The sequence below is a fragment of the Dipteris shenzhenensis genome, chromosome 5 (genome assembly GCF_047967505.1).
Source record: "Dipteris shenzhenensis isolate YYH24624 ecotype China chromosome 5, Dip_SZ_1.0, whole genome shotgun sequence".
In the NCBI taxonomy this organism is placed as follows: domain Eukaryota; kingdom Viridiplantae; phylum Streptophyta; class Polypodiopsida; order Gleicheniales; family Dipteridaceae; genus Dipteris; species Dipteris shenzhenensis.
In genome coordinates, this window is record NC_141600.1 from 54522626 (window position 1) to 54548655 (window position 26030).

The 26030-nt window shown below is 45.2% G+C and overlaps 1 protein-coding gene across 1 annotated transcript in view; it reads right to left on the bottom strand.

Annotated features, from left to right (window-relative positions):
- LOC147902209 (Lipase/lipooxygenase, PLAT/LH2 family protein) overlaps positions 1-22652 on the bottom strand; it is a 45075-nt gene extending 22423 nt beyond the window's left edge. Inside the window, exons 1-2 of the mRNA XM_087375291.1 lie at positions 22497-22652; positions 5020-5194 (exon numbers count right to left, since the gene is read on the bottom strand). Coding sequence (XP_087231417.1) covers positions 5020-5185 — 166 coding nt within the window. The 5' untranslated portion in view covers positions 5186-5194; positions 22497-22652. The remainder of the gene's footprint in view (positions 1-5019; positions 5195-22496) is intronic.
- Positions 22653-26030: the final 3378 nt, after the last annotated feature.

The window sequence follows — 26030 nt, forward strand, 5'->3', positions numbered from 1 at the left end:
ATACTAGAAACTATGACTGGCTGCTTTTTTTCTTTCTTCTATCCATGGAGAGGGATACTAGAAACTATGACTGGCTGCTTGACATGCCCTTACTCCTTCATGGATGGTTAGAGTGGGAACAAGCAAGTGATGGTCAAGGAGAAAGATCAGTTCAAGACCACCTTGTGACTCAATGGGGAACATATACATACAAGATGATGCCTTTTGGACTCTGCAACACACTAAGACCTATCAACACTCGATCACCTAGCTGATAACATAAGGAGTCCCTCAAAGTCTTTTTGGATGACTTCTTAGCTTTTAATGGCAAGGTGCCTTGCACCCAACCCCATGGTTCAAACAGTGACCAAAAAATGAGCGCAAGGCCATGTCCAGCTTGAGATTTTCAGTAATCTTATCCATGCATCCATCACATTCTTTGATAATTTTCCTCACTCCTGTATACATCCACCAATGTGAGGTTAGACGCACAGCATCAAGGAAAGTGTTGTCATAAACCATTGCATTTCTTTGAAGCCATATGAACCATAATACTTGATTCCTCACAATCAGCCAGTCCCCTGCCAACTAGGTGGAGCATCCCCTAATAATACCATCGTGTAACTGAAAGGCGACCACCTATATAACTGACATACTCCATGCCAAAAAGCTTTGGAGAACCTGCAGTTAAGGAAAAGATGGGCGATGTCTATAGGAGCTCTGAGGCAACATTAGCATTAAGAAGGACCCTTGCCAATGCAGCTAAACTGCACCCTATCCACACAGCCTTGTGCAAAATAAGCCACATTGAACAGGACTGCTTCTCTAGTAGATTTTTGTCCCATATTCTCCTAAACCTCAGCTTCCAAACCTTACTAGAATCTCTCCTTACCGATTTTCTGTTTGGGTAGTTGAAAATCCCACATTGCATGTAGATAATAGGCACCGAAGTTAACCCCTTTTGATCTTTCCAATGGAATTCATTGAGAAACTATTCTGTCTATATGACCCCATCCATCCCCGAGGAAGCCCTTTCCCAGATTTGCAAATGTTCATTCCAGGTTTTGGACGCGGTTATGGTCCAGTTTGCGGCCGAGGAAGATATCCTACTTCTTCTGGCTGGCTGCCCATAGAGGCTTGCCCATTGGACTGTGGTTGGAGCAGATGCGAGTGGAGGGGCACTACCACTGTTGCTCCAACGGTCTCCTAGTACCAGAGATCCCCTAGGCAGTGAGTTGGGTTTCTTTGGAACAGGCCGGTTCTTTCTTTCAGCCTTTCCGGTTTTTTCCATAGTCAGCACCTTCGGGGCTGCTATCTTGTATGAAATCTTTGAAGCATTAATAGAAGGTTCCTTTCTAGGGGGGGGGGGAAGATCTGCAAATGAAAAGAGGATCAAATCTATTAATTATGTACCTTTGAATGAGTTCCCTATCCTACAGCCAACACTGCTGCTTCTTGTTCTACATGTCATCCCATAGGTGACTCCCTTTCTTATTCAATTGTAAGGATTGTTTGGGATCTCTAGAAAGACTGGCACCTTTAGAGCTAGGGGTTCTATTTAACATCTCACATCCTTTCCTCCTGGCTCTCCACAACCCATACTCCTCAGTGATGCATGGCTCAATGCTGAATAGTGCAGAAATCTCCGTGTAATCCTTCCAAATCTTGTAACGAGTAGCTCTGGTTTGTTTAAGGTGCCTCCTAATTAACTTGGACCAGCAAGTGTCTTTGTTTTGTAGAGCCTTGATGATCCACTTACCCATAAAATGGGCAGCATACCATTCCAAATTAAAAATCGCCAATCCTCCTTCAGATTTGGGCAAGGTGCACACTTCCCATCTAACCTTGGCTATCTTTCTGTTGACCTCATCCCCTCCCCATAGAAATGTTGTAAACATGGAGTTTAACTTATTCAGCCCTGACTTAGATGGTGACCAGCATGATAGAAAATAAATCACAGATGGATATAGGAAGTGATTCAGCACAAACTTCCACCTTGCAAGGGAGGGTTGGAGTCCTTGCCATCTTAGGAGTTTCTTTTTATCCTCTGAATGACACATTTCCACCAGTCTTTCATAGAGCAATGAAATCCCATTGGGATTCTAACAATCTAAAGGGGACACCTTCAAGGATCTCCTTACATCCTTGCTCTATGGTGCTGGTCCTTTTGTAACATTTGCTATGACTAATTTGGGAACCTGAAGCCTGACAAAATGTATCTAGGCACTCCAAAATAGCTCCAACAAAGCCCTCATCATTACAAGGGGAGGTTAGTGTCATTAGCAAATTTCTGACATAAAACCTGAGTATCATTTCTAGCCTGGATACCCATAACATCACCTCTATCAGCCTTGTCTTGATTAGACAGCTGAAGGCATCTACAACCACTATAAAAGAAGGGGGGAAATAGGGCAACCTTGTAAGATCGTTTCACAGCAATAGGGTTTGGAAGTCAAACCATTGACTTCAACCTTAGCCACAGAGTTAGAGAAAAGAAACCTTCTGAATCTTGGTCCCACTTCCATGTCCTCTAAAGCCTGCAAAATGCACCCCCACTCCATCTAATCATAGGCCTTGTCAAAATCAACCTTCAGAAAGCAGATGTCTTGACCGTCCTCTTTGGCCATCTCTAAGCCTTCCCACCGAGTAATTATTGCTTCTAGGATATTTCTACCCTTGATGAAGCCTTTTTTTATCTTCCCTTATCCAATCTAGCGTCTTCATCTTGAGCCAAAGAGCAAGGGCCTTAGCTATGACTTTGTAGCTGCTCTTGTTGAGCATAGTAAGGGGTCTCCAATTAGAGATGGTTTCTTTGGGTCCACCTTTGGGAATAAGTTTAATCATCCTTGTGTTGACCCTCTTATCCAAAGAGCCTTGAAGCAGAGACTCACAACCTAGGCCCAATTGTCTCCCAAAATGACCCAAAATAAAAGAGAAAACTCGACCGGGAGCCCATCCTCACTAGGTGTCTTTCTTTTGGCCATCATTTCAGTAGCCTCTTTTAACTCTTTTGGAGTAACTTGTCTATCCAAGTATGCAATATCAAAACTTGAGATTACCTTTGCTCTAACCTCACTAGATCTTGCAATCAATTTCTCTTCACCTTTGCTCTAACCTCACTAGATCTTGCAATCAATTTCTCTTTACCTTTGCTCTAACCTCACTAGATCTTGCAATCAATTTCTGTGGTTATGGTTTCCTCTTTACCTGAAATTTTACTGAAATATGTGTGAACCTATTTTAATATACCTTCATTTGTTATTGCCTCCCTATCACGTCAGATCAGCTTATGAATATGTTCCTGAGCTGCTTTTTTCCACAAACTCCCAAACATATCTTCATTTACCTTATCACTCCTACCTACCCACCATTCTCTTTTGTATATAACTTCTTGTTTGCATTTGAATGATTCTTCCTCCCTCAATATGACTTGAACTTCCTTTAGTTGTTTCTGTCTCTTCTCTAAACTGTCATTGTCCAATTTTCCTCCAAGTCTTGCTCCTCTTTCTCTTGGCAGCAACTGCTCTCTTCCTAATAGCTTTCAAAAAATATTGAGTTCTGCTAAGGACCCTGACCCGCTTCTCAAATCCTTTATAGACTCCGGATACCAAACACTTGGTAGATTCTCTCCATCTTCTCCATTAGAATTACCACTGGTCCGAAATGGACTTTTCCTCTTGCAAGACCCCTATCCCGCTTTGGTGTTGCGCCAGAACCAGCATCTAGCCTTGGGCATGAGTTCATCAAATGTTCGCCCTTTCCTTCCATTTGCAGTTGTTTCCACCTCTGTCTGATGTTTTCCCTTGTAGACTTCTCCCATTGCACAAGAGACTGACTCCGCCAGACGTCAAAGCTTCATGCCTATTAGCAGAAAATGAATAAAACTAGGCTCCTTTGGTCTCTTTGCATTGTCGAGGAAAGAGAAACCTGTCAGTTAAGTTATCCTCAGTCATTGTCCAATGCATGCGAGGGGGTATTGTTCCTTGAGATTATATCATACAATTACCTATCACATCGCTTGCCATAGGGTTCGTTTCATCTCGAATTAACTTAGCATCTCCTGAAGGGACATCTATTTGTGTTCTTACTCGATAAGAGAGCTTTTAGGGGTCAAGAGTGTTTAAGTGAGAAAAATAGAGTTACATTTTACTGTAGATTTCAGTTCTCTCTTTGTGCACAAATTTGGTGAAAGATGGGAATGAGTTCATTAGACTTCCATATTCTGCTGAGGGACTATCATAATGTTGCTGTCATATATTAGTTTGTCATGATACGGTTGAATTGTAAACACCCAATGATGTATTACTGATTTTGAACAAGCTCTTTGAGGCTTGCACATACTTTCTTTTTTGCTTTTTGAGGCATAAGATATTTTTCACTTTTATAGGTCCGCCGAATCCGCAATGATGTATTACTGGTTTCGAACAAGCTCTTTGAGGATTGCACATACCTTTGTTTTTGTTTTTTGAGGCATAACATATTTTTCACTTTTATAGGTAAAGTATAATGATGCTCTCTGTGTCAACATGGTTGTTAAGACACTCGTGTCTTATGATAAGACACTTAAGACACGTGTCTTACCTTAAGACACCTTTAGACACGCTATGTTTTTTTTTTTTTTTTTGGGTGGGTGGGGAGTAACAACACACATTGAGTTTGACTTAGCCATGCTATCATTGATGGATTAGTTCTAGCTTTTTGGGAGCTTCAACTTTTTGGGGGCTTCAACTTTTGCTCCATAGGAGAGGAGAAGTATACACCCTTTCTATTTGATTATATGATGAAAGAGCATATGTTTTGTATGATGGAAGAATGGATGGGCCTCCAAGGGATTGATCTTCAACTCAACCAACTGATGCTCTTTTCTACAGAAGTGATAGGTTAAATCCATGTCTATATGTGCTCGCCCCTCGAATCTAACATAATATTTGTTGGTGGCTTTAAGCAACAACCTTAAATGCCAAGAAGCAATAGCTCAAAGTCACAACTAAAAAATAACTTTTTTTCTTAATGATCATAGGAACGTGTGCAAGAATTCACCTGATGGCCGTACAATTGCATTACAAACTTGCATTGAAGCAATTTTTTTGTTGCTTCTAGCCTTATTGTGAAAGCTTATAACTTGCATCTGAGACTGATGTAAAGTTTCTCTGCAGCATAATATTGTTTGTGGCTTGATAGTGAAGAGGCTCCATCTACCCATCATCCAGATCACCTACATTAAAAGAACAAAAGCATCACAACAAGGGAATTCATATAGTGTTAGTAAAGCTACACATCATATATGTGCACATCCATAAAAACATTTGCACGTGTGATGACACATATAGAAGCATGCATGTGTGCAAATATGCACGCACTCTTTTACATTCAAATCGAACATTTTAATATAGATTCCTACTTGAAATTTTATAAAATACGTTATTTTAAAATCTTCTAAAACAAAGCTTTTAGCTCCTAACTTTTTCCTTTTTTTTTCCCAAGAATCAGCTCCTTACTCTTGAATATTACTTGATAATTTCATGTCCAATCTATCTTAGATCTCCAACTAGCAAGGATTCATCACGGTAGGTATAGATGAGATAGAAATTTTTCATAACTGACCTAGATGACCCCAACACTTTTCAATACCTATATGGTTACACTTGGCCCTCACTTCAGTTACCATATCATATTAAGCATAGGAGTAAGTAGTTTGTGAGGGGGAGTGAGCACATAACCTTGAAGAAAGCTCCAAAAAGGTGAGGAATTGCACACACTTTGAATTACAATGGAAGTGTAGGTTGTATAGAAAACCCTAAACCCTAAACCCTAGACTAAGATTAAGTCCTAGAGCAACATGTGGCATAGTGCCATAGGTATGGTACAAAAATTTATTATTGTACCAACCTATAGAGACCCTACACTCTATTTGAAGTGAAGCAAAATGCTAGATCTAGGCTCTACAAATTATCTAGGACCTATACCTAGGATCACACATGTCGTAACTTAATGAAGACTTGATATTACAACCCATGAGGGAAATATCCATAATCCAATCCATTATGGGCATAGCCCAACATCCACCCCCAAAAAATGCAAAATAGTTGTAAGAGTCTAACTCCATTCTTAGAGATTGCATCATCATGCATCAACAATACTAAGAAACTATTTGCATAATGCTGCCTTGAGTTAATCTATGAGAGTCTAATCATTGCCTTTAATGAATTATCCACAACTATAATTTTTTTGTAAACCCTAAACCCTCCAACCTCGAATAGGTGTAGCTAGTCCTTTGGAATCTCCATGTGGTTCCAAGGGCTTATGTGCTACAACTCAAATGTTACTCTTGGCTTGGGCAAGCCTTACAACACACTCTCTATAGAGAATCCATAGATGCCAAAGAGAACGACACAAGATGAGAGACCGGGGCCTCCTCTAGAAGGTATAGTGTGAAAGGGGAAGAGGCATGGAGAGGCTATGAGGATAGAAACACGAACAGGGAATGTGAAGGGAGTTTGGTGTGAAAGGATTGAGATGAAGACTTGGCAAGAAGAGGTTGAGAGGGCAGTTAATGGAAAGAGGCTGGGCAAGAAGAGTGCTGAGAGTGGTTGAGAAAAATCTGGATCAGCAGAGAGAGACGACACGATGCCGCCGAGAGAGGGATGCGAAGACCATGCGCAAGAAAGAGAGTGCCCATAGCACATTCTATTGAGGTTTGACCTATCACAGCATTCCTTAGGGGGGGACAAGGGATCACTCTGGACATAGCCCAGATAGTTCAGAGATCGAGGAGACTGGGTCCCCTACCGCAGCGCGAGACAGCTCGAGAGATGCAGATACGAGATATCTTCACAGCTCACCACAGAGTCATCACTAGTCAGGCTTCGGTTTCTGAGTCCCAGCTCTAAGACCGACTTGATTCAGTTTGTACTTGATAGATTGACCTGACTTGATTCAGTTTGTAGTTGACTGATTATGATTTTGCTAGCATAGATTAGTGCTCAGCAAGGGCCCTAGCGCACCCTTTGCTCCATCCCCTCGAGGCTTGTGTGAGTTTTTCTTTTTCTATGCGCTTTGTCCCATAGGCCCATGAGGCCTCCCACGGACCGTAATACATCTCTCTCTCTCTCTCTCTCTCTCTCGCGAGCGCGTGCACACATGCATGCACACACCCCCTTGGAACCTCCTACACCGTTCGCATCTCTCACCCCCCCCCAACATGCGCATGCACACACATATGTTTAAGGATGAATCATAGCGAATCCTAGACATACACCAACAACTACAAAGAGCTATCAGCTCATGTGATTGGGGAGGTGGAGGCTGTTGTGCACATAGCAACCAATGGTCGATGTTCTTGATAGAAACAAACAGTCTCAAATGCACGAGCAGAAGTAAAGATGTCATGCAATTGCTTGTGCAACAAAAAACTGAATTACAATTTACGACAAAGGCAAAGAAACCTATATTAAACAAAGTGTGACTAATTTTCAAGAAGAAAGAAATCGAGTTAAAAGATCAAGAAGAATCCCAAGAGCTTTTACAAGAGTGCCATGCAAAAAATCTTAGCATGGAAGAGGAAAGAGAGGAGATATGATGTCATCTTGATCAAGGAAGATGATATGTTCATCATTGGGAGGACATGGAAAGGGCATTGAAAAAGCTGCAAACAACAAAGCATTGGTCAACACCACGCGTTGTAGTGATACGCTACAAGCGAGAAGACAAAAAAAAGGCACCTTCAAGTGGTGGCTCCTCGCCTTGGAATCACATACATGGATCTATTGACTTAGGCCCACAGGTTTGGCATGGCATTTGAGGCGGTGGATGGATTGGGATTATTAACCCTCTGCAAGGTGGACCACTTAGAGCTTTTGGTATAGGATTTTGGCTCCAAGACTCTGTTCTCCACCCCCGACCCTCCTTATGAGTTGGACAAAGAGCTTTCACAACCGTGTGTATCAGTAGCCACAACAACTAATTATGAGATGCCCTTGTTGGTTATTTGATGGGTGTTTTGATGCTTCAGAACATATGTATTCAACAACGTAGACGTTTGCTCCCACGTTGAGGTCCCAAGATCTTGACCATGGTGGTAGGCCGTAGTAGCAGGGGAGTTTGTATTTCCACTAGTTTTGGGGGCCCTTTTGGCAACAACTCATGGACTATCTCCCTGATGTGGACTCTTGGATTGTCAGGAGGTGATTTCAACAATCTTGAGTTTGAGGAGGACAAGCAAGCAGGTACTTCTTTCTCAGTCACGCAACCAGTAGAGCAAGGCACTTGCTAGTAGTTTATTTTCATCATGCACGGTCGTGATGCTTAGCAAGAGCCCAAGTTTACCAGGCTTCTAGGTAGCCTTTCTTTGTCCTTTGGTCAGCAATGTTGTGATGGTCTCTTGTCTCTTGGAGAGACCCAACAAGTTCTATGTCGGGGATTGGACTCTGCACAGAGGGAGGGGTTCAAACACATATTGACAGGCATGATGATGTCTAATCACCCCCCCCCCCCCCCCCCCCCATTATGCTACAGTTGGAGCAGCCACACCAAGGACTCCCCCAGCGAGGAGTGAGGATTCCGAACATGCTCTCTCAACAGAAGGAGGTCAAGCATGCCATATGCCGGATTTGGCTCGCAAAGGATGCTTGATCGTAAGATAGGTGGTCCCTTTGGTCAGTGGAAAGAAAGAAAGAAAGATGTATTATTGTCCGTGGGAGGCCTCATGGGCCTATGGGACAAGGTACACCAAAAAGAAAACTCACACAAGCCTCAATGGGCTAGAGCAAAGGGTGCTCTGGACGATATGCTGATCTAATGAGCTCAAGAGATTGAACGAAATCAAAATCAAATACAAACTGAAGCAAACTAAGATCTAAGATTCATACGCCGAAACCGGTATCGTGGTGGCTTGCCTGTGAGCTGTGAAAATATATCAAATCAGTGTCTGTCAGGCTATCTCATGTTGTGGTGGGGGGCGTGGTCTCTTCAATCTCTTAACCTGCTGAGCTATGTCCATAGTGACCCCTCATCTCTAGCGGTCTCTACTTATGAAAAATGTGATAGGCTAGACCTCAATAGAGTGTGGCTCTATGTCGCGAGCGGTCTCTTCATCTCTCTCTCGACGACCCCGTGTTGTCTCTCTCTGTTGATCTGGGCTGCCCTCATATCGGCTAGCTACTCCTCCTCCTCCACTCCGCTGTACCTTGGAGCTGACTCAAATGCATAGAATTTTGTGACGGGCCACTATGCTCGATCAGCCTCTATATCCTGTGGTCTGCTCGCCTCCTGCTCCTCTCTAATTTGTAGTAGTAGTGTCTCCCTGTGTCACTGCATCTCAACCAGATAGAGCCTAATGTAGACCTGGTCATGGAAGTGGATCAGTTCTGAGAGTTGCTAGAAGCCGCTCGCCTCCTAGTAGAGACAGTGGTATCATCCCCAGATAATAGGCTGAGCAGGCATAAACAAAATGCTCCTCTGTCTCAACCATCCCCGATGTGCATAACATACAGATCCGCTCCTCTGTAGGTATACCTGCTGCTCTCTCTGCCTCAATTCTCAGTTGATGAGACGAAACCCCCAGGGGTCAGATGATGAATCCCTCCTCCAAAACTCTCAAGAATTGGTCGCCATAGAACTAGGTCTTGGTCAGGAACACCTGGTCCCCCCTCCAAGTCCAAGTTGTATGGAGCTGGAGGAGATCCAACCGTATCATACGCTTAACCTCATCTCGTGGGGTCGACTCAAGAGGTGCGTCCATGGTGTACTAAAAGGGGGGAGGCTTGTCCATCTGAATACTGTGCCTGGCAAACCATGTGGATATACGTGCATACCATGTGCCTGTCCCACTCTCTGCTAGTTGTCTAGATGACTCTAATGCCAGAATCGATAGTTTCTAGTGAGGTAAGTCTCAAACTCTGTAAAGGAATGTCACTATCTGAAAGATGACATCAACTTGAAGAGGTGTCATCGCGAACTTTGCCTGTACTATCTCATGTGGAACTAAGGGCTTACTCTGAATCAAGCTAGACCCCATGGTCACCTGTAGCCACTCAAATCTCCTCCACTCTGTCATCGGGAGATCACTCCCCTATAAGGGTGCTGCATACATGGCGGTCAACCGCACTAAAGTGTCAAAAAGCCAACCCTTCGTAGGTAAGTGTTCCTGGAAGCATTGTCTCTCTAGTTGGGCCAAAACACTCTGGCCTCGTGTGAGTCGTGCCCTAGCTACCTAAGTCATCGTGAAGATAGATCCTGTGAAGACTACTCCCAAGTATGTGTAGGACTGCAGTATCTCCACTAGGTCACCTCGGTGAGTTAAGCTATGTCAGTGTAGCACTACTCGTGAGGTGTTGAAGACCATAACCTTAGTCTTCCCAAGATTGACTATCAAGTCTCTCTCTCTGCAGAACACCTCTAGGGCCTCCAGATGTCTCTACTTCCCCTCCGTTGAAGATGATATGAGGACTATGTCATCAGCGTATAGCAATATATGTATCATGAGGTCAGTCAGTAATAATCCCTCAACCCCTAGGCGGCTTATGAAGGGTGTAATCTCATCAATGTAGAGTCCGAAAAGGGTTGGTGAGAGGGGGCAAACCTGCCTCACTCCTATCATGCTCTCGCCAAACAAGTCTCTTGAATCTGCATCTCCTATAGTCTCCTGATCATGCGGGATTACGGGACAATGTCGAAGGCCTTCCGAAAGTCTACAAAGCAAGTGTAGACTTTCTGGTGTCTAGACCTCACCCCCTCAATGATAGCTCTTAGAGTGAAAATGTGATCTAGAGTGGAATGTTGCCTCCGGAATCTTGCTTGTCCTAGTGCCTGTTGTCCTCGAGCCTCTGTATGACTGCTGATCTCCCTCTCTAGTACCGATCCATAAATCTTGGCCAATGTGTGCCAATCATGAGGGTGTGGTAGTTCCCAGTGTCCATGTGGTCCCTTGCTTTTAGTGTATCGGTACAATAGCGGTAGTGGTCCAAGCAGGTAGGAAACCGTGGCATACAGCATGGTTGATCATCTGTGCTATAACTGGAGCTAAGACTTCCTACCCATGTGCAAAATGCTTAGTCCTTAGGCCCTCATGATCATGTGCTTTCCGATTGTATAGCCATTGGAGTGCAGCGTACATTATATGCAGTGAACAAGTGTGTTAGGTAGTGGGCCTGGGCATAGAGGACATATCTAGTGGTGCCTGCATCGGGGCATCATGGAGAGAGCATATATAAGTGTGCCACACATCTAGATTGGTGATGGGTATACGTGGCTCCGCTCCAATAGAAGCCCCCATCCAGTGGTCGGATCCCCTCCTCGAGGTGATCTAATAATCTCATCCATCCTGTGTGAGAAGGCGTGTCTTATGGTGTGTCAAGATCTGTTGTGCCTTAGATGACGTAAAATGGCCTAGGACTCGCTCCCGTGTGGGGCGGGCTCTCGCCTCTCTGCACTCGTCATCGAACCAAGGGTTTTAAGGCATCTTCCCGTCTCGGGCCCATGTGGATCAGGTCATGGGGAACGATCTTGTGGCAGCATCTTGTACCATTGGGACAAGGGTGTTTGAGGCACAGGCAAGGTCTACATCATCTTCAAGTAGGGCCAGAAGCTTTCTGGCTAAGTGACTCACATATACTAGGTCGAGGGCACGGTCAAAGTGGATCTGCAGGCATGGAAGGAGCTTTCCCTGTGCTGGCATAAAAGTAGAGATACGGAAGGCTAGGTATGAGTAATCAGCCCTAAGTGGGAGAGGAGGTACAGTGAAGTCGTGTATCCGCGTGGCAAAGGCTAATGGGCCCAGTAGGTAGTCCAACGTGCTTGTCCCACTGCCATGCGGGAAACAAGTGAGTCTCCTAGATAATGGCCATCTCTGACAACCATTGTAGATGATCAGGTCCCCAAACTCAAGTAGATGTCGCCCATACCCTATCACATGCGGGGCATCTGCGGAGTGTCTCAGTATCCCGAGCTCAGCTGCATCTAGCTCCGGAACTATGTGGGGATCTCTCTCATATGCAACGGCTAGCATGCCCACTTGTCTATCTCCTATCCGTGCATTGGAATCCCCTAGGAGGGTGTCTCCATGCCTAGAGAACTCTGTGATGTCGTCATGTATCGTCTCATATGGGTTGTGCCCCTTTGTAGTGACCTCACGTGCATAGGATGCCTGGGGAAAAGTAGCACACCGCAATGAAGATCGGTCAGGCATCTAGCAGCTGGACTCATATCCACATATGTCATGCACGCTCCTCTCTCCATATCATAGATATGGGCTCAGGTGTGATCTAAATAGAATAGCCACTCCCCTAGAGCCTCGTACTCCACTATCTCTCCTCAATTCACTCCTATGAGCTAACTCCCATGTGTATCCTTGTCAGTGTGGGCAGCCCTCTCTCTGGGCTCTCATGTGTCTCGGTATAGAAGATCATATCTCTGTCAGTGTATGTCTCCAAGAATCCTCTCAGATCGGACCAGAGTGTGCCATTAAAGTTCCACACTGCCATTTTCTGTCCACTGTGTGCACTCACCTCATGGTCTCAACATTGTGATAACTCCCCATCTTCCTTTTCCTCCCTGTCTCCTTTCTCTCGAATGATCACCTTACGATCCTTGTATGCAGCCCATTGTATTGCTTCTTTTGCTGCCATTATGCATACCATACCCTCTTCCGGTGTTCCTACTATAGGAGAGTGAGGTCCTCATCCAAGTAGATTTGGGTTTCTCTCAAGGTCGCCCTCTTGCTCATGAGGGTCTTCCTGTCCATAGCTGTCCAGAGCTTCATTACTAGTGGCCTTGTAGGTGCCTCAAGCTTGCCCACTCTCCAAGCTCTCGCCCGTAAGGTTCACACCCATTTTGGTGAACATTTACATCCGCCATAGGAGTGTCTCCCACTATGAGACCTCAAACCAAAACATTAAGAGCCTTGTTATTCCTCCTTTTATCCTCCTCCACCAAAGCATCTGAAATAATCTCTTTCTTGGGAGCAGCTGTGCCTTTCGTGACCACATCTCTCCATTCTAGGATTGCAGCCTCTCCTTTCGTGATCTTTTGTGTGATTCAGCGTGCTTATCTTGCATGGTGTCCTACAAGGATGCCAAGTCTTTTCTGAGTTTGTCGTTCTCTGATTTCAGCTCTTTCATTGCTTTGTGTACTCTTTCCGGAGCTCCTTGTGCATCTCCCAATTGTTGTAGCTCCGGGTCCTTGATGCTGGTCTTTTCTAATTCCCATAGTGCTCTTTCCTTCTCCCACTCCTCTTCTTGTTCTTCTCCTTCCGCCACTCCTCCTACATATGTCCACTTTGTTTCTTAAACTCAGCCAATGCCTTATATCTACATGCGCTTTTTCATTTAGTAACGCCACATTGGTGGCTTCCAAACCCTCCACCTTCTCGACCAACACAAGGAAAATCTTGTAAAGGTGAGAGATCACATCAGACATCCCACCCTTGGGCACTCCTGCTGTGTAGGCACATTTATAGCAGCGTCCAAAGCTTGCTTTCTTCCATACAACCTCATGTAGGCATTTCAGCAAATACTTCTGTAAATCCCTGTTTGAATGCAAAGTAATGGAGAAGTTCCTCACATTTGTGCGTGTGTTTGTGTCCGAGGATGATCTTCAAGCGTGCATTGCAAAGAAATACTGCTGGTTCTGCACTTTCTTGATTTCTGTCCTGACTTTTCTTGATTTTCTTGATGTCTTTGTCCTTCCTGCAGGTCCAAGGATGGCTGGAGAGAGCTAGGAGTGAGCTTGGATGACTCACACTGTCACTTCACAGCCTGAGGGAGGGAGGCAGCCTGCAGTCTCTCCTTGGCGAGGTTAGTGGCGTGCTGCACCCGCCAAGGGTGGTCACGCATGTAGCAGCCCCCCTATGGCGGCCTTGTACACCCACACCACAGGCTACAGCCTCTATGTGGGCTGGCACACAGATAGCGGGGCAGAGGACAGCCCCAAACGGGGGCCTGGAGGCTAGACGAAGGCTCGAGGGGGATCGAGGTGGCTTCGCGACAGGGCAAATTGCCGCGAGACGGGAGCAGCAGGGTGGTAGAGACCGGGGGGGGGGGGTGTTGGGGGTTTGGGAAGGCTGATGCAGGGCTGAGGGGCGAGACTGAGGTGTGAGGCTCAGGGGCTGAGGGGTGGGGCTGTGGGGCGGGGGTGAGGGTGAGGATGAGGGTGAGGGTGAGGGTGAGGGTGAGAGGCTGAGGGATGGGGCTGAGGGGCTGAGGGGGAGAGAGAAAGAGGGGGGGGGGGGGGGGGGGCATCCAAAGTTGCAAGCCCCAGGCCCACACAGGCTCACAAGATGAGAGAGAGGGCCCTCGGAATTAGATTTAGCATCCATGAGGGGCCAAGAGAGAAGGGAGCCGGCGGACTCCGTTTGGCTTGTTGACAAATACGAGTGTGCTCACTTGACCGCCGTCGAGGAGGAGACAAAGGCCAAACAGGTAGAGTACTCGTACCAATCCTTTGCATAGTGTGACAAGGCATTTTTTAAGGCTATGGATCCACAGTCAGCCAGAGCATAGCTTTAAAGGTTGAAAGATGAGGGTGGAATCCTCCCCTCTCTGATCCTTGGGAGGTGCTAGAGATGTCCACTAGCTTCTATCACCAGCTCTTCTAGGCAGAAAAGGAGAGTCCACATATGAGGGCAGCCAGGGAGGAGGTGTGGGCCCACATCCCTCAATGGCGATCAGACCGGCATTCGTCATTGGTGCCCAATCATTCTCTTGGATAGATTTAGAGAAGGCTTGTCATTGGCTTCTTTTGAGAGGATTGAGGGAGCAACAACATCACTCATCACAGGTAGCAAACCATTATGAGTTTGCTAGACTAGAATTGCATGCAGGTGAGACCAAACAGGTGGAGATTTCTTACCACTCCTCCCTAACCAGGTGGATACAATAGGGAAATCAGATGATGCACTAGTTCTTCCATTATGAGTGTGCTAGACTAGAATTGCATACAGGTGAGACTAAACAAGTGGAGATTTCTTACCACTCCTCCCTAACCAGGTGGATACAATAGGGAAATCAGATGACGCACTAGTTCTTCCATACAATTGGACCTAGACCAGCATGCATAGTGCTCTACTCCCTTTGCGACAAGGAGGGACAAAGGCATTCCGAGTCCCAAGAGATCGAGATGACCAATTCCTTCTATAGCCAAATGTTTTGGGCCAAGCTATCTGTGCCCCTATCCTAAGCCCTAGGGTGAGGCAGCCTTAAAAAGCATGAAACCATTAAAGCAGGACAATGAAAATGAATAGAAGACTCCAACGAGTTCTGATCCCTATTCCAAAAGAAAGGTCCTCCTTAAACAAAATGCATAGCCACTCCCCTATCATATGTAGGATATCTCCTCTCTATGCCACATGGCATGCTGCTTCTCAACCTCCACGAAGGTGTCTCTTACTCCATTCTCCACAAGGCTTACAATAGTTTCCCCTGGCACTAAATCATTCATTGTCTCCTGGTGAATCCAAACAACCCTCTATAACATCAAAATGGGCTGGGACAACCCCACAAGCTAGCATCATGTGAAAAACAAATCCTCTGATTACATCCAACCATGATTCCATCAACATCAACCGCAATTCCATAATAAAAAAGGTTGCTCTCCAATATTTTGTTTTAAACAATAATAAGTAATTTATTCCATTCAAAACAAATTAAACCATGGCCTCCACAATATGAGTAAACAAGAATGTGGGTGGTCTATAATGCCACATTATCCCAAGTGCATTAACATGAAAAAATAAGGAATAATCCCAGGCCCTCGTGAACGCTATCAATCTCTCTCGAGCGGTTGCAGAAGATATGGCTTGTCCAAGACGACTCAGCCAGTCAGTTACTCCGGTGATAGGCAAGCTGCGGATGCATATTCAGAGCTATGTGGACACATAAGAGTTCTATATTATGCCGTTGAATGGTTGTGATGTGTTACTGGAGATACCTTGGCACTTTCGTGTTGGGGCTGTTTTGGATACAAAGAATAAAACAATCACAATCACTCACCATGGCAAAACCCACGTTCTTGATGCTAAATTGAAGGGTAAATTCATCCCTGTTGTATCTGCTTCTACCATTGGCAACGTAATGAAAACACCTTTCAGCGTACTTAGTGTTTGCATCTAAAAAAGAAGTCAGTAGAAGAGGAATCTCGTTTTTCTAAGCTGGAAAAACAGCGGACAGATTTTCTTTTTCAGTTTAGGGAATGTTTTTTTGACTCACTTCCATAGGAGTTGCCCCCTGAAAGGCCAGAAGACCATACGATAGATATAATCCCTGGTAGCAGCCCTCCTAACCGACCTCCTTACAGGGTCAATGCAGCCCAACAAGAGGAAATTATGAACCAAGTAAAGGACGTGTTGGAGAAGGGGCTGATTCAGCCCAGCTCTTCACCCGTGCTCTTGGTCCAAAAGTAGGGTCATGGCATACAAGAGTAGAGTCCTCCAGGACGCTGAAATGAATTTTGGCATCTATGAGAAAGAGATGTTGGCTGTCATACATGCTCTTTTCACCTAGAAACATTATCTTTTGGTGCTGATTTTCATGTTCAGACCGATCATCAATCATTGCGGTACTTTCTCACTCAGAGAAAGTTGTCTGAGAAGCATATGAGGTGGGCAAATTTTCTTTCTATGTTTCATTTTTAGATTGTGCATGTGCCTGGGCAGAAGAATGTTGTTGCAGATGCACTCTCACGAAAGCCCACTCCTGATGCAGTGTCTGTAAGCCACAAGTTTCAGCAATGACCATTGCATATCATGATGAGCTTGATGCCATGAAGGACCAATATGCCAATGATGCTGGTTTTTCACGGATTTATGATCCAAATGGTTGATGGTCAGAGGCATGAGCACTATACACTCAAAGACGGATTTCTGATGATGCATGACATACTGTTGGTCACAAAACAGTTGAAGCCCAAAGTGTTGACAGAGAGTCATGCTCCACCCTATGCAGGACATAGAGGCATTGATGCCACCATCAAAGCTGTGGAGCACTATTTCTTTTGTCCATCATTGAGGAAGGATGTCGAGGCATATGTCAGGACATGCATCACCTGCTAGAAGGTGAAATATGACAGGCAGAAGCCGCCTGGACTGCTGCAGCCTCTACCTATTCCCGATTGACCCTGGCAAAGCATTGCCATGGATTTTATATTTGATCTTCCTCGTACACCATCGGGACATGATGGGATATGGACCATTATTTGCAGATTCAGCAAGCAAGCCCACTTTATCCCCATAAGGAAGAAGACTACAGCAGATTAGATGGCGAGACTCTTATGGATACCGTGCTGAATTTCTCATCCTATTTTCATCCTGAATCTGATGGGCAGTCTGAAGAAGCCAACTCCAATGCCCTTGATCTTCTCAAGTGTTATGTTTCAGATCAGCAATCGCAATGGGAGCAATTTCTGCCACTTGTTGAGTTCGCTTACAACACTGTACACTCATCCACAAGGAAAGCTCCTTTTGAAATTGTGGCAGGAGAATGGATGGTACCTCCCATTCTACATACGAAAGAGAAGATTTTTGAAGCGGACAGATTTGTGGAAAGTTTGGATGTTGCTTACCAAAAGGTCAAAACACCCCTCCAGAAAAGCCAAGAGAAGCACAAATGGGCAGCAGATAAGCATCGCCGTGAGCTATTCTTGAAAGAGGGCGATTGGGTGCTGCTGCGTTTTCAGAAAGCACGACTCAGGAAGATGAAAGGCAAGACCAAAGTGTACACAAAGCTGAAGATGAGGTATTATGGTCCTTTTCAGGTTTTTGAACGTATTAATGATGTAGCTTACAGGTTGAAGCTACCTGCCACTTGGACCATACACAATGCCTTTCATGTGAGTTTATTAAGGCCTTTCCAAGGTGATGTGCCTGCTGACCTCCTTCATGAGGATCAGCCCGAGGTGGAAGAGTTGGATGAAATCTTGGTTTTGGAACAGATTTTGGCACATATGGAAAGAAAAGTGAAAGGTAGAGTTTCCTGTCGCTACCTGGTGAAGTTTGGGAATTATCCTGAGAGGTGGATGGAGGAGGGTGACCTGGCATAGTCACCTCAGATTTTGCAGCTCTACATGGACGCGTTTCAGCTTGCGCCCACTACGGTACATGCTCCTACAGGTTCAGCAGAGCAGAGATCTGGAGCATTGCCTGGTGCTTGAGAGGAGGGTCACACCTCCCCTTCCTTGATTCAGACTGCTCATGTATCTGGAGATCGCTTGGTGGCATCGATTGTCTCACCCGAGATGCTGCTTGCTGACAATATTTCATGGGTGTTCATGGCACTCGACATAGAGGATGCATTGATGTATGGATGGACTCTTGAGCTCTCCTAGCCCATATTGTCATTGTAGGTTGTATCTTTCAGATGATGTATATTCTGGTATGGGCTATTTCTGCCTATTTGCATTACTTTACTTTCACCGTAATTTTCTCTCCCAGAGGTGCTAGACGTTTTCAATTCTTCTTGTGCAGTTTTTGAGCTGTTTCAAGCCTATTTTCAGCCTTTTTAAGCCTATTTCAGCTGTTCCAAAGCTAGTACGCACTTCTAGAAAGTGTCAGAAGTCATTTTTCAACTTTCTGAAAATTTTTGTACGGGCTGTCCGGACACCCATATGGAATTCGTGTGGGCGTGTACGGAGCCGCTTCTAGCAGGTGCCGAGGTTGTTTTTTGCTGTTTAGGACCTTTCTGCACATGTTTCTAGCTGCGTGGTGGCTTCCGGAGCTGTTTTGGACCAGTGCAGGCTGCAGGAGGAACTTTATCTGCTGCTTTTGGCATGCTCTCTTAGGACTCAAGCACAGATCTTGAGGCAGTCATTTTGGGACAGATCTGTGGACCATCTTTCCTCTACAGCTCTTTCTTGTTCAGTTCTCTCTCTCTCTCTCTCTCTCTCTCTCTCTCTCTCTCTCTATGAGCTGAGGATAGAGGCACGGAGAGCTGCAAGCACACCCAGAGAGTAGCGGATCTATAGACCATGCACACTAGAGGAGGTGGAGATAGAGCATGTTTCCTATGTACAGTCTATTATGAGATCTGGGCACGATACCGTTGCCTCTTTTAGGAGGGACTCGGCTTTGGACCACTCTCTTGGCTCATCCACTTCCATGACTAGGTCTACGTTGGCCTCTACTTGATTGAGATGCGATGGCACAAAGAAGGAGATGATAGTGCCACAAGAAATGGGATAGACCGAGGACAGCAATATGTCAGGAACCTCTACAAATTTGAGTTAGCTCCAAGATATTGTGGGGTGGAGGAGGAGCAGCTAGCCAACATTAGGACACAGTGGATCACCTGAAAGAGACAAGGTGGAGGCAGAGGTGCAAAGACCATGCATGATACAGAGGCTGACCAGAGCACACACGATGGAGGTCCAGCCTATCTCAGCCCTTCTCAGAGGAGCTGAGGTGCCACTCTTGATATGGCACACCGGACGCCCCCCACCACAGCAAGAGATGACTTGACAAACACAGATACGAGATATCTTCGCAACTCATTGGAGAGCCGCCACAACACTTGGTTTTGTATTTTGAGTACTAGTTTTGAGCAGTGAGTTTGAGATTTTGAGCTTTTAGCTTAGCATGGTACTCATCAGCAAGGGCCCTAGCAACCTTTGCCTTGGCCGACAATGGTTTGTATGGGTTACTCTTTTTTATTATACTCTGTCTTGTAGGCCCGCGAGGCCTCCTTGAAGACAAAAACACATCTCTCTCTCTCTCTCTCTTCCCCCCACACCCGTGCACAGCGACGCGTTACTGATTTTTATGCATTTGAGTCAGCTCCAGGGCACAGTGGGGTGGAGGAGGAGGAGGAGGTAGCTCAGCTATATGCGGGCAGTTTGGATCAACAGAGAGAGCCAACACGGTGTCGTTGAGAGAGAGACGTAGAGGCCACCCATGATAAGGAGAGTGACTAGAGCACATTCTATTGAGGTCTGGCCTATCACAGCTTTCCTCAGGGGAGACCACCCGAGACGAGGGGTCACTCCTAGTGGGTTTAGAGATCAAGGAGACCACGTTCCCCCCCCCCCCCCCTCCAACCACAACGTGAGATAGCCCAATAGTCGCAGAAATAAGATATTTTCACCGCTCACAGATGAGCCACCAACGGTGCCAGGCTTCAATTTCTGAGTCCCAGCTCTTAGCCTGCTTTAGTTTGTATTTGATTTTTGCTCGAGCTATTGAGCTCTTTAGATCAACATAGTACTTAGCAAAGGTCCTAGCACGTGCGCCCTTTGCTCTAGCCCATTGAGGCTTGTATGAGTTTTCCTTTTTGCTGTATTGTGTACTTTGTCCCATAGGCCCATGAGGACGTTAATACATCTCTCTCTCTCAGTACAACATGGACGCGTCTCCTGAGTCGATCCCATGAGATGAGTCAACCATATCATACGGTTAGATCTCCTCCAGCTCCACAGATCTCGGACATGGGGGGGGGGGACCAAGAGTTCCCCACCAAGATCCAGTTCTATCGCAACCACTTCCTCATCATTAGACCCCAATACCTCGAGGACAGAGGAGTCTCACATGCACTGAGGATTGCCATTAGACAAATGCGGGTTCTGTCCCATCAGCTGAGGATTGACGCGGGGAGAGCTACAGGTATACCCAGAGAGCAGAGGATTTACATGCTATGTACGTTGGGGGTGGTTGAGACAGAGGAGCATTTTCTTTGTATTTGCCCAGCCTATTATGAGATCAGGGGACGTTGTATACCCAGAGAGCAGAGGATTTACATGCTATGTACGTTGGGGGTGGTTGAGACAGAGGAGCATTTTCTTTGTATTTGCCCAGCCTATTATGAGATAAGGGGACGCTGAAACCGGCCTTGAATAAACAAAAGGGTAGTAATCTTCTTCTACTCAGTCATAAACTTCATAAATAGCCACAATGCAAGCTTCAATTACTTAGCAAAACTTAGAAACAAACTTCAACAACAACAAAGGGGAGGCTAAATTGCCCTTGCTCAATGAAAACAATACACTGTGCACCCAATGGCCCTAAATGCCTTGGCGCCCCTTACGGTATTTATTTGATGCTTTTGAATGGAAATGCTTTACAATAGGAGTTCACCCCTGCACTGTTCCTCTTTGCAAATCCTCTACTTGTCTTCAGGGCATCTACTCCAAATGCACCACTAGAATTCCAATTGGCAAGGCATACTCAGGCATCCACTTCTGATCTGACCCAACTGAGAGGCATTCAGGCATCCATACCACTGACAAACTAAGCTCAAGGCAGCCTCAAGGCTATCACATGCATCCACGCTGTCCTTAGGCCTACCACAGGAACACCCTTGCCTCTGGGTGCTTGCTAGAACCTGTAGGAGTCCTGAAAGGACTGCAAACAACACGCATGCACTGCAAAAAGCTGCAAAGCAAGAAGAAACAAAGAAAAACAGAACGAGAAACCAATTCCCGTTGTCTGTGGTAGAGGGGCGAGCTCCTTCCTCGCACCTATCCTCTGTCCAGGCTTCCCCCAGGGTGCAAGAGGCTTCCAGCAATCAGGATAAGAGAGAAAAAGAAGGTAGAGAGCAGACTGCATTGACTGGAGTTGCTGCGTCTACTGTTGCATCAACTGGAGTTGCTGCTCCTGGAACTGCTGTGGTGCTGCATGGTACTGCTGCAACGACTGGAATTGCTGGAGATGTTGTGTCTATTGCTGCTGCAGCTGGAGGTCCTTCCACTCGTTCTAGGGAGGCTTTTGTTGTCCTAGAGAGGGGGAAATGCCTCTTTATATAGTAGGCCTGGAGAAGGGCCAATCTAGTCTGGGGCCTGCAGGCTGCCACAGACTGACCCAACTGGTGCTGCCGACTGCGAAACAGTCGACTTGGCACTCGACTACTACTGTGGAGTTCTGACCAGTCCCAACCTGCCACGTGGCAGTCAGGTACCTGCTGTACCATCCATGTGGCAGCCCTATACAAGATGCAGTACTATACTGCCGACCTGCACTGTGCAGCCTAGCATGTGCTGCTGAGTCAACGGTAGTTTTATGGCGACTGACGTCATCCTGGCCTTGTTGAAACCTACTACTGTAGCAGGCCATGGACCGCAGATGCCCATGACACTACTCCACCTCTTCCAACCAAGAAACCAACCGAATTTCTCAAATGAAAAATTGACGCCTTTTCTGCTTGCGGTAAGGAGAATAAGATAATTAAGGGTCTTTAGAATAGATTAATGGGGAGTCGACGGTTGGAATTAGGAAAACCATTGTTTTGCAAGTAACGTATTTGAGTAAGCAGAATGATTGTAGGCTCGTTTCATTCAGTCCGATCAATTGGTTTTTACATTGTTTTGCTTTGTAGTTCTTTGAGGAAGTAACTATCAGCACTGCCCCTGTGTACAATACAATCCTAAAGAACCCTCACGATTTTTTAGCAGAGGCATATTCACTTCTCTTACTGCTCGTTGTGACTCAGGCGGGTTTCTAACCAATTACTATATGAAGCGGCAAACTTGGTACTTGCAAAACAGTGTAAATATCAGCAGGCTGCTGTAGAGATGCATGTGAAGCTGAAGTTAAAGCGCACGCTTACCTCAATCCTGTCTCGACGTTTTGTTTACAGGGTACTTTCTGAATCAGTATCGTTAACCAGCGGACAAACGAAAGAACGTAATTGTCGCCACAAATTCGCCAGCCAATCAACGAAAGATCGTTAGCTTCACAAGTGTGAGAGTCTTACGTAACATTGCCAGCCTTGCGGCTAAAGTTTGGACACGTGTACAATTTAATATTTAGGAGCCCTCCGGGCAATCGCGCTTAAAGTAAAGGTGAAGTGTATCCTCCATGGTGATTGGCTACCAATCTACAAAACGCTTGAGAATATGACACTAAGCCAGAATTGTAATTCTGGGCTGGCATTGAAATGCTAGGCTCCAGATCAGATGGTGGAGATTTAATCTCCACCGTCACTTTCTGGCGACGCGAAATCGCAAATCCGACAACGTGAAATCTACGTGGCACCTTCTCGCGAACCTTGACGATCAGGATTTGGCCATGGGGAGGCCCTTCTGACGAGGAAGCCGATCGGATTCCTGCGACCGATCGATGTTCTTGTTGCTAGTGCTCACTCAGCCCAGCTAGCCACGCAGGGAAGCCCTCTAATAGGCTGTCCACATAGTTTGTTGTCTCAAGGGATGGTCCCCATACCTTACCTCCAGGCAGCGTCGCTAGCCACCTACCTGAACGAGGGTCTGGGGGGTTACCTCCCATACCTTCATTTGCGGACATGACTAGGCGTAGTGATGGCACAACGGACACATGGAGGTGCCACGTGATCGAAAACTCCCTTCGCTGTACGTCCTGACGGTGTCAAAGATCACGAGAAGGGCATGAGCTTTGAGATTTGATTTTGAAGGGGAGGTGAGTGCGGGCTCACTAGCTATACCCAAGCTGTATATATATATATATAAATATGTATGTATGTATGTATGTATATATGTATGTATGTATATATGTATGTATGTATATGTATATGTATATGTATATGTATATATGTATTTGTATATGTGTATGTGTATGTGTATGTGTATGTGTGTGTGTGTGTGTATACACACACACACACACACACACACACACACACACACATATATACATATATATACATATATACATACATATATACATATATACATACATATATATACATATACATATATATTTTATATATATACATATATACATACATACATATATATATATGTATGTATATACATACATATATATGTATGTATATACATACATACATATATATATATATATATGTATGTATGTATGTATATACATATCTATACATATATATATGATATATATACATATACATATACATATACATATATGTATGTATGTATGTATGTATGTGTGTGTGTGTGTACACACCTTTGTAATATATATATATATATATATATATGTATGTATGTATGTATGTATGTATGTATGTATGTATGTATGTATGTGTGTGTGTGTGTACACACACCTTTGTAAGACTAGATTATATCCAATCGTAAGATTTCATATTTCTTCTAGTTGATCGCTCATGGAGGACAGCCTATCGGCCCTTGGCTAGAGCACAGGAGGGTGGATGGGTGCTGTCAGAGCTGCATAAAGGGATTCTTGGAGGCAACCCCACATTGTCTCTAGAGGTGCTAGAGAGCTCCGAGGATCTAGCTAGGCTCCCTTTGGATTGTGGCCCGCATGCAGACCACCCACCAAGACTTTACCTAGGGCATGGTAGCCTGGTTGACCGAGGGCAGTCATGCCTTTCGCATTAATGAGGGATCTCCAACCTACAAGATACATAGACAGAGCATCCATCGTATCAAGTTGTGTGAGGTGACACTTTTCAACATCGTATCAAGTTGCATGAGGTGACTCCTCCTTCTTGACATCGTTCTCCCTTGGCTCCTGAGGATGGTGTGTGGGAGATAGAGACCAACATCATGATGTGGAACATTTGGGTTGCGCGTTGCAACCTAGTGATGGGACGTCATTGAGTTCCATCGATAGCCACTCTAGTTGCTATTTAGCAGGATATCATCTACACTCTAGCACCTTTTGGGAGCGCTGGATATTCGACTCTAGAGCAACCGCCAAGGCTTGGCCTATAGGGGTTTTTTGCATTCTCACATTGCGAGGGATTTGCTAGTTGTCTAGTCCCCCCCTTGCTTGTTAGCCACAAAGGATTCGCTGGTTGTATAGTCCCCCCCCTTTGGTTGTTAGCCCTTGTCCCTGAAGATACCCTAGGCAGTGAGCTAGATTCTCTGGATGCAAGCTGGCCTTCGCCAGGCTTAAGGTTCTATTCTTGATTGGCGCCTTTGGGATAGTCGACTTGTATGGTTTTGTTTCCAAGCATTAATAGAAATTTCTTTTTTTTGTTTTTGAAAAAAAAAAACAAATTACTCATGGCCACAAAACCAGAACACAAAGATTCAGTCACTCTTGCTTGCCTCAACTTGAGACACAAGACTCTATGATCATAGTAACTCAGACTCGATCCTATTAGCCTATCATGACTAGAGTAGATCTAGTATGGGAAAGAGCCCGTTACAACTCGTATTCATTCCTTCTATCCTAAGGCACTCTACTGGGACTTAGGCAATCAAGCCAAACCATCTTCCTAATTTGTTTCCACTGAACTACTGGACTGCTCGTGATGATTGGCCCATGATGGCTCCCGACCCTTCACCTTTCCTGGAAACTTGTGGATTTACCGCCTGTCGATTGGTGTTTGTGAGTGCTAATCGTTTATTGATTGGCTTAAGGTTGTTTGGGACTCGAAAAACAAGGAGGCTCCTGTATAGATCCTACTTGTGCATATTAAATATTCATGTATGATAAATACTTCCCCTAAAATCTTGGAAGACATGGAAGTATATATCATAACCGCAATAGGCTGTTGTTATAGTGAGCACTGTGATCTCATTATGAGCCTCATGGAACTCAGCCCGAGCCTAATGAAATAAATTACAGTAATCTAGATTCTCCATATGGTATTTGTGCTTTATTGAGGCCTTTTTGAACTTTTTGATAACTCCTCAAGTTTAAGACCCAAATCCTATCTTTACTCATCTACATGGTATCTACTTGAGTTAGCGCAACCTAAGTCGTGGTGACCCGATCCAAGTCACCTATTAACCAAAGCTTAACACTCAAGATGCAATTTTAGAGCTTCTCTTTGACTTTGTCCATCTTCCCAACACTCCTCGGTCTCAAGACTCTACAATCCCTATACAAATCCTCTACAGGCACACTACAATCTATCCACATTCTAGAAATGAGCTCAGAAAACTCTTTGTTTCCTATCTAACTTGAATGGAATATCATGGGACCTCTCATAAAAGAAAACCACCACTATTCGAACATGATCAGATAAACTAGAAGCATATATGTACTTGCCGCCCACAGGGGCTCTCATCCACCATCCTTCAAACGATGCATAGAACCGGTCAATTCTACAAGTATGGAACTACTGCCCTTTCCTTTTACTAAAGTAAGAATGCATTCAAACCAATCTCTCAGGACAAGCTCAAATCTAGAAACTTATTCATCACAAAGGATAGATTTCTCTTAG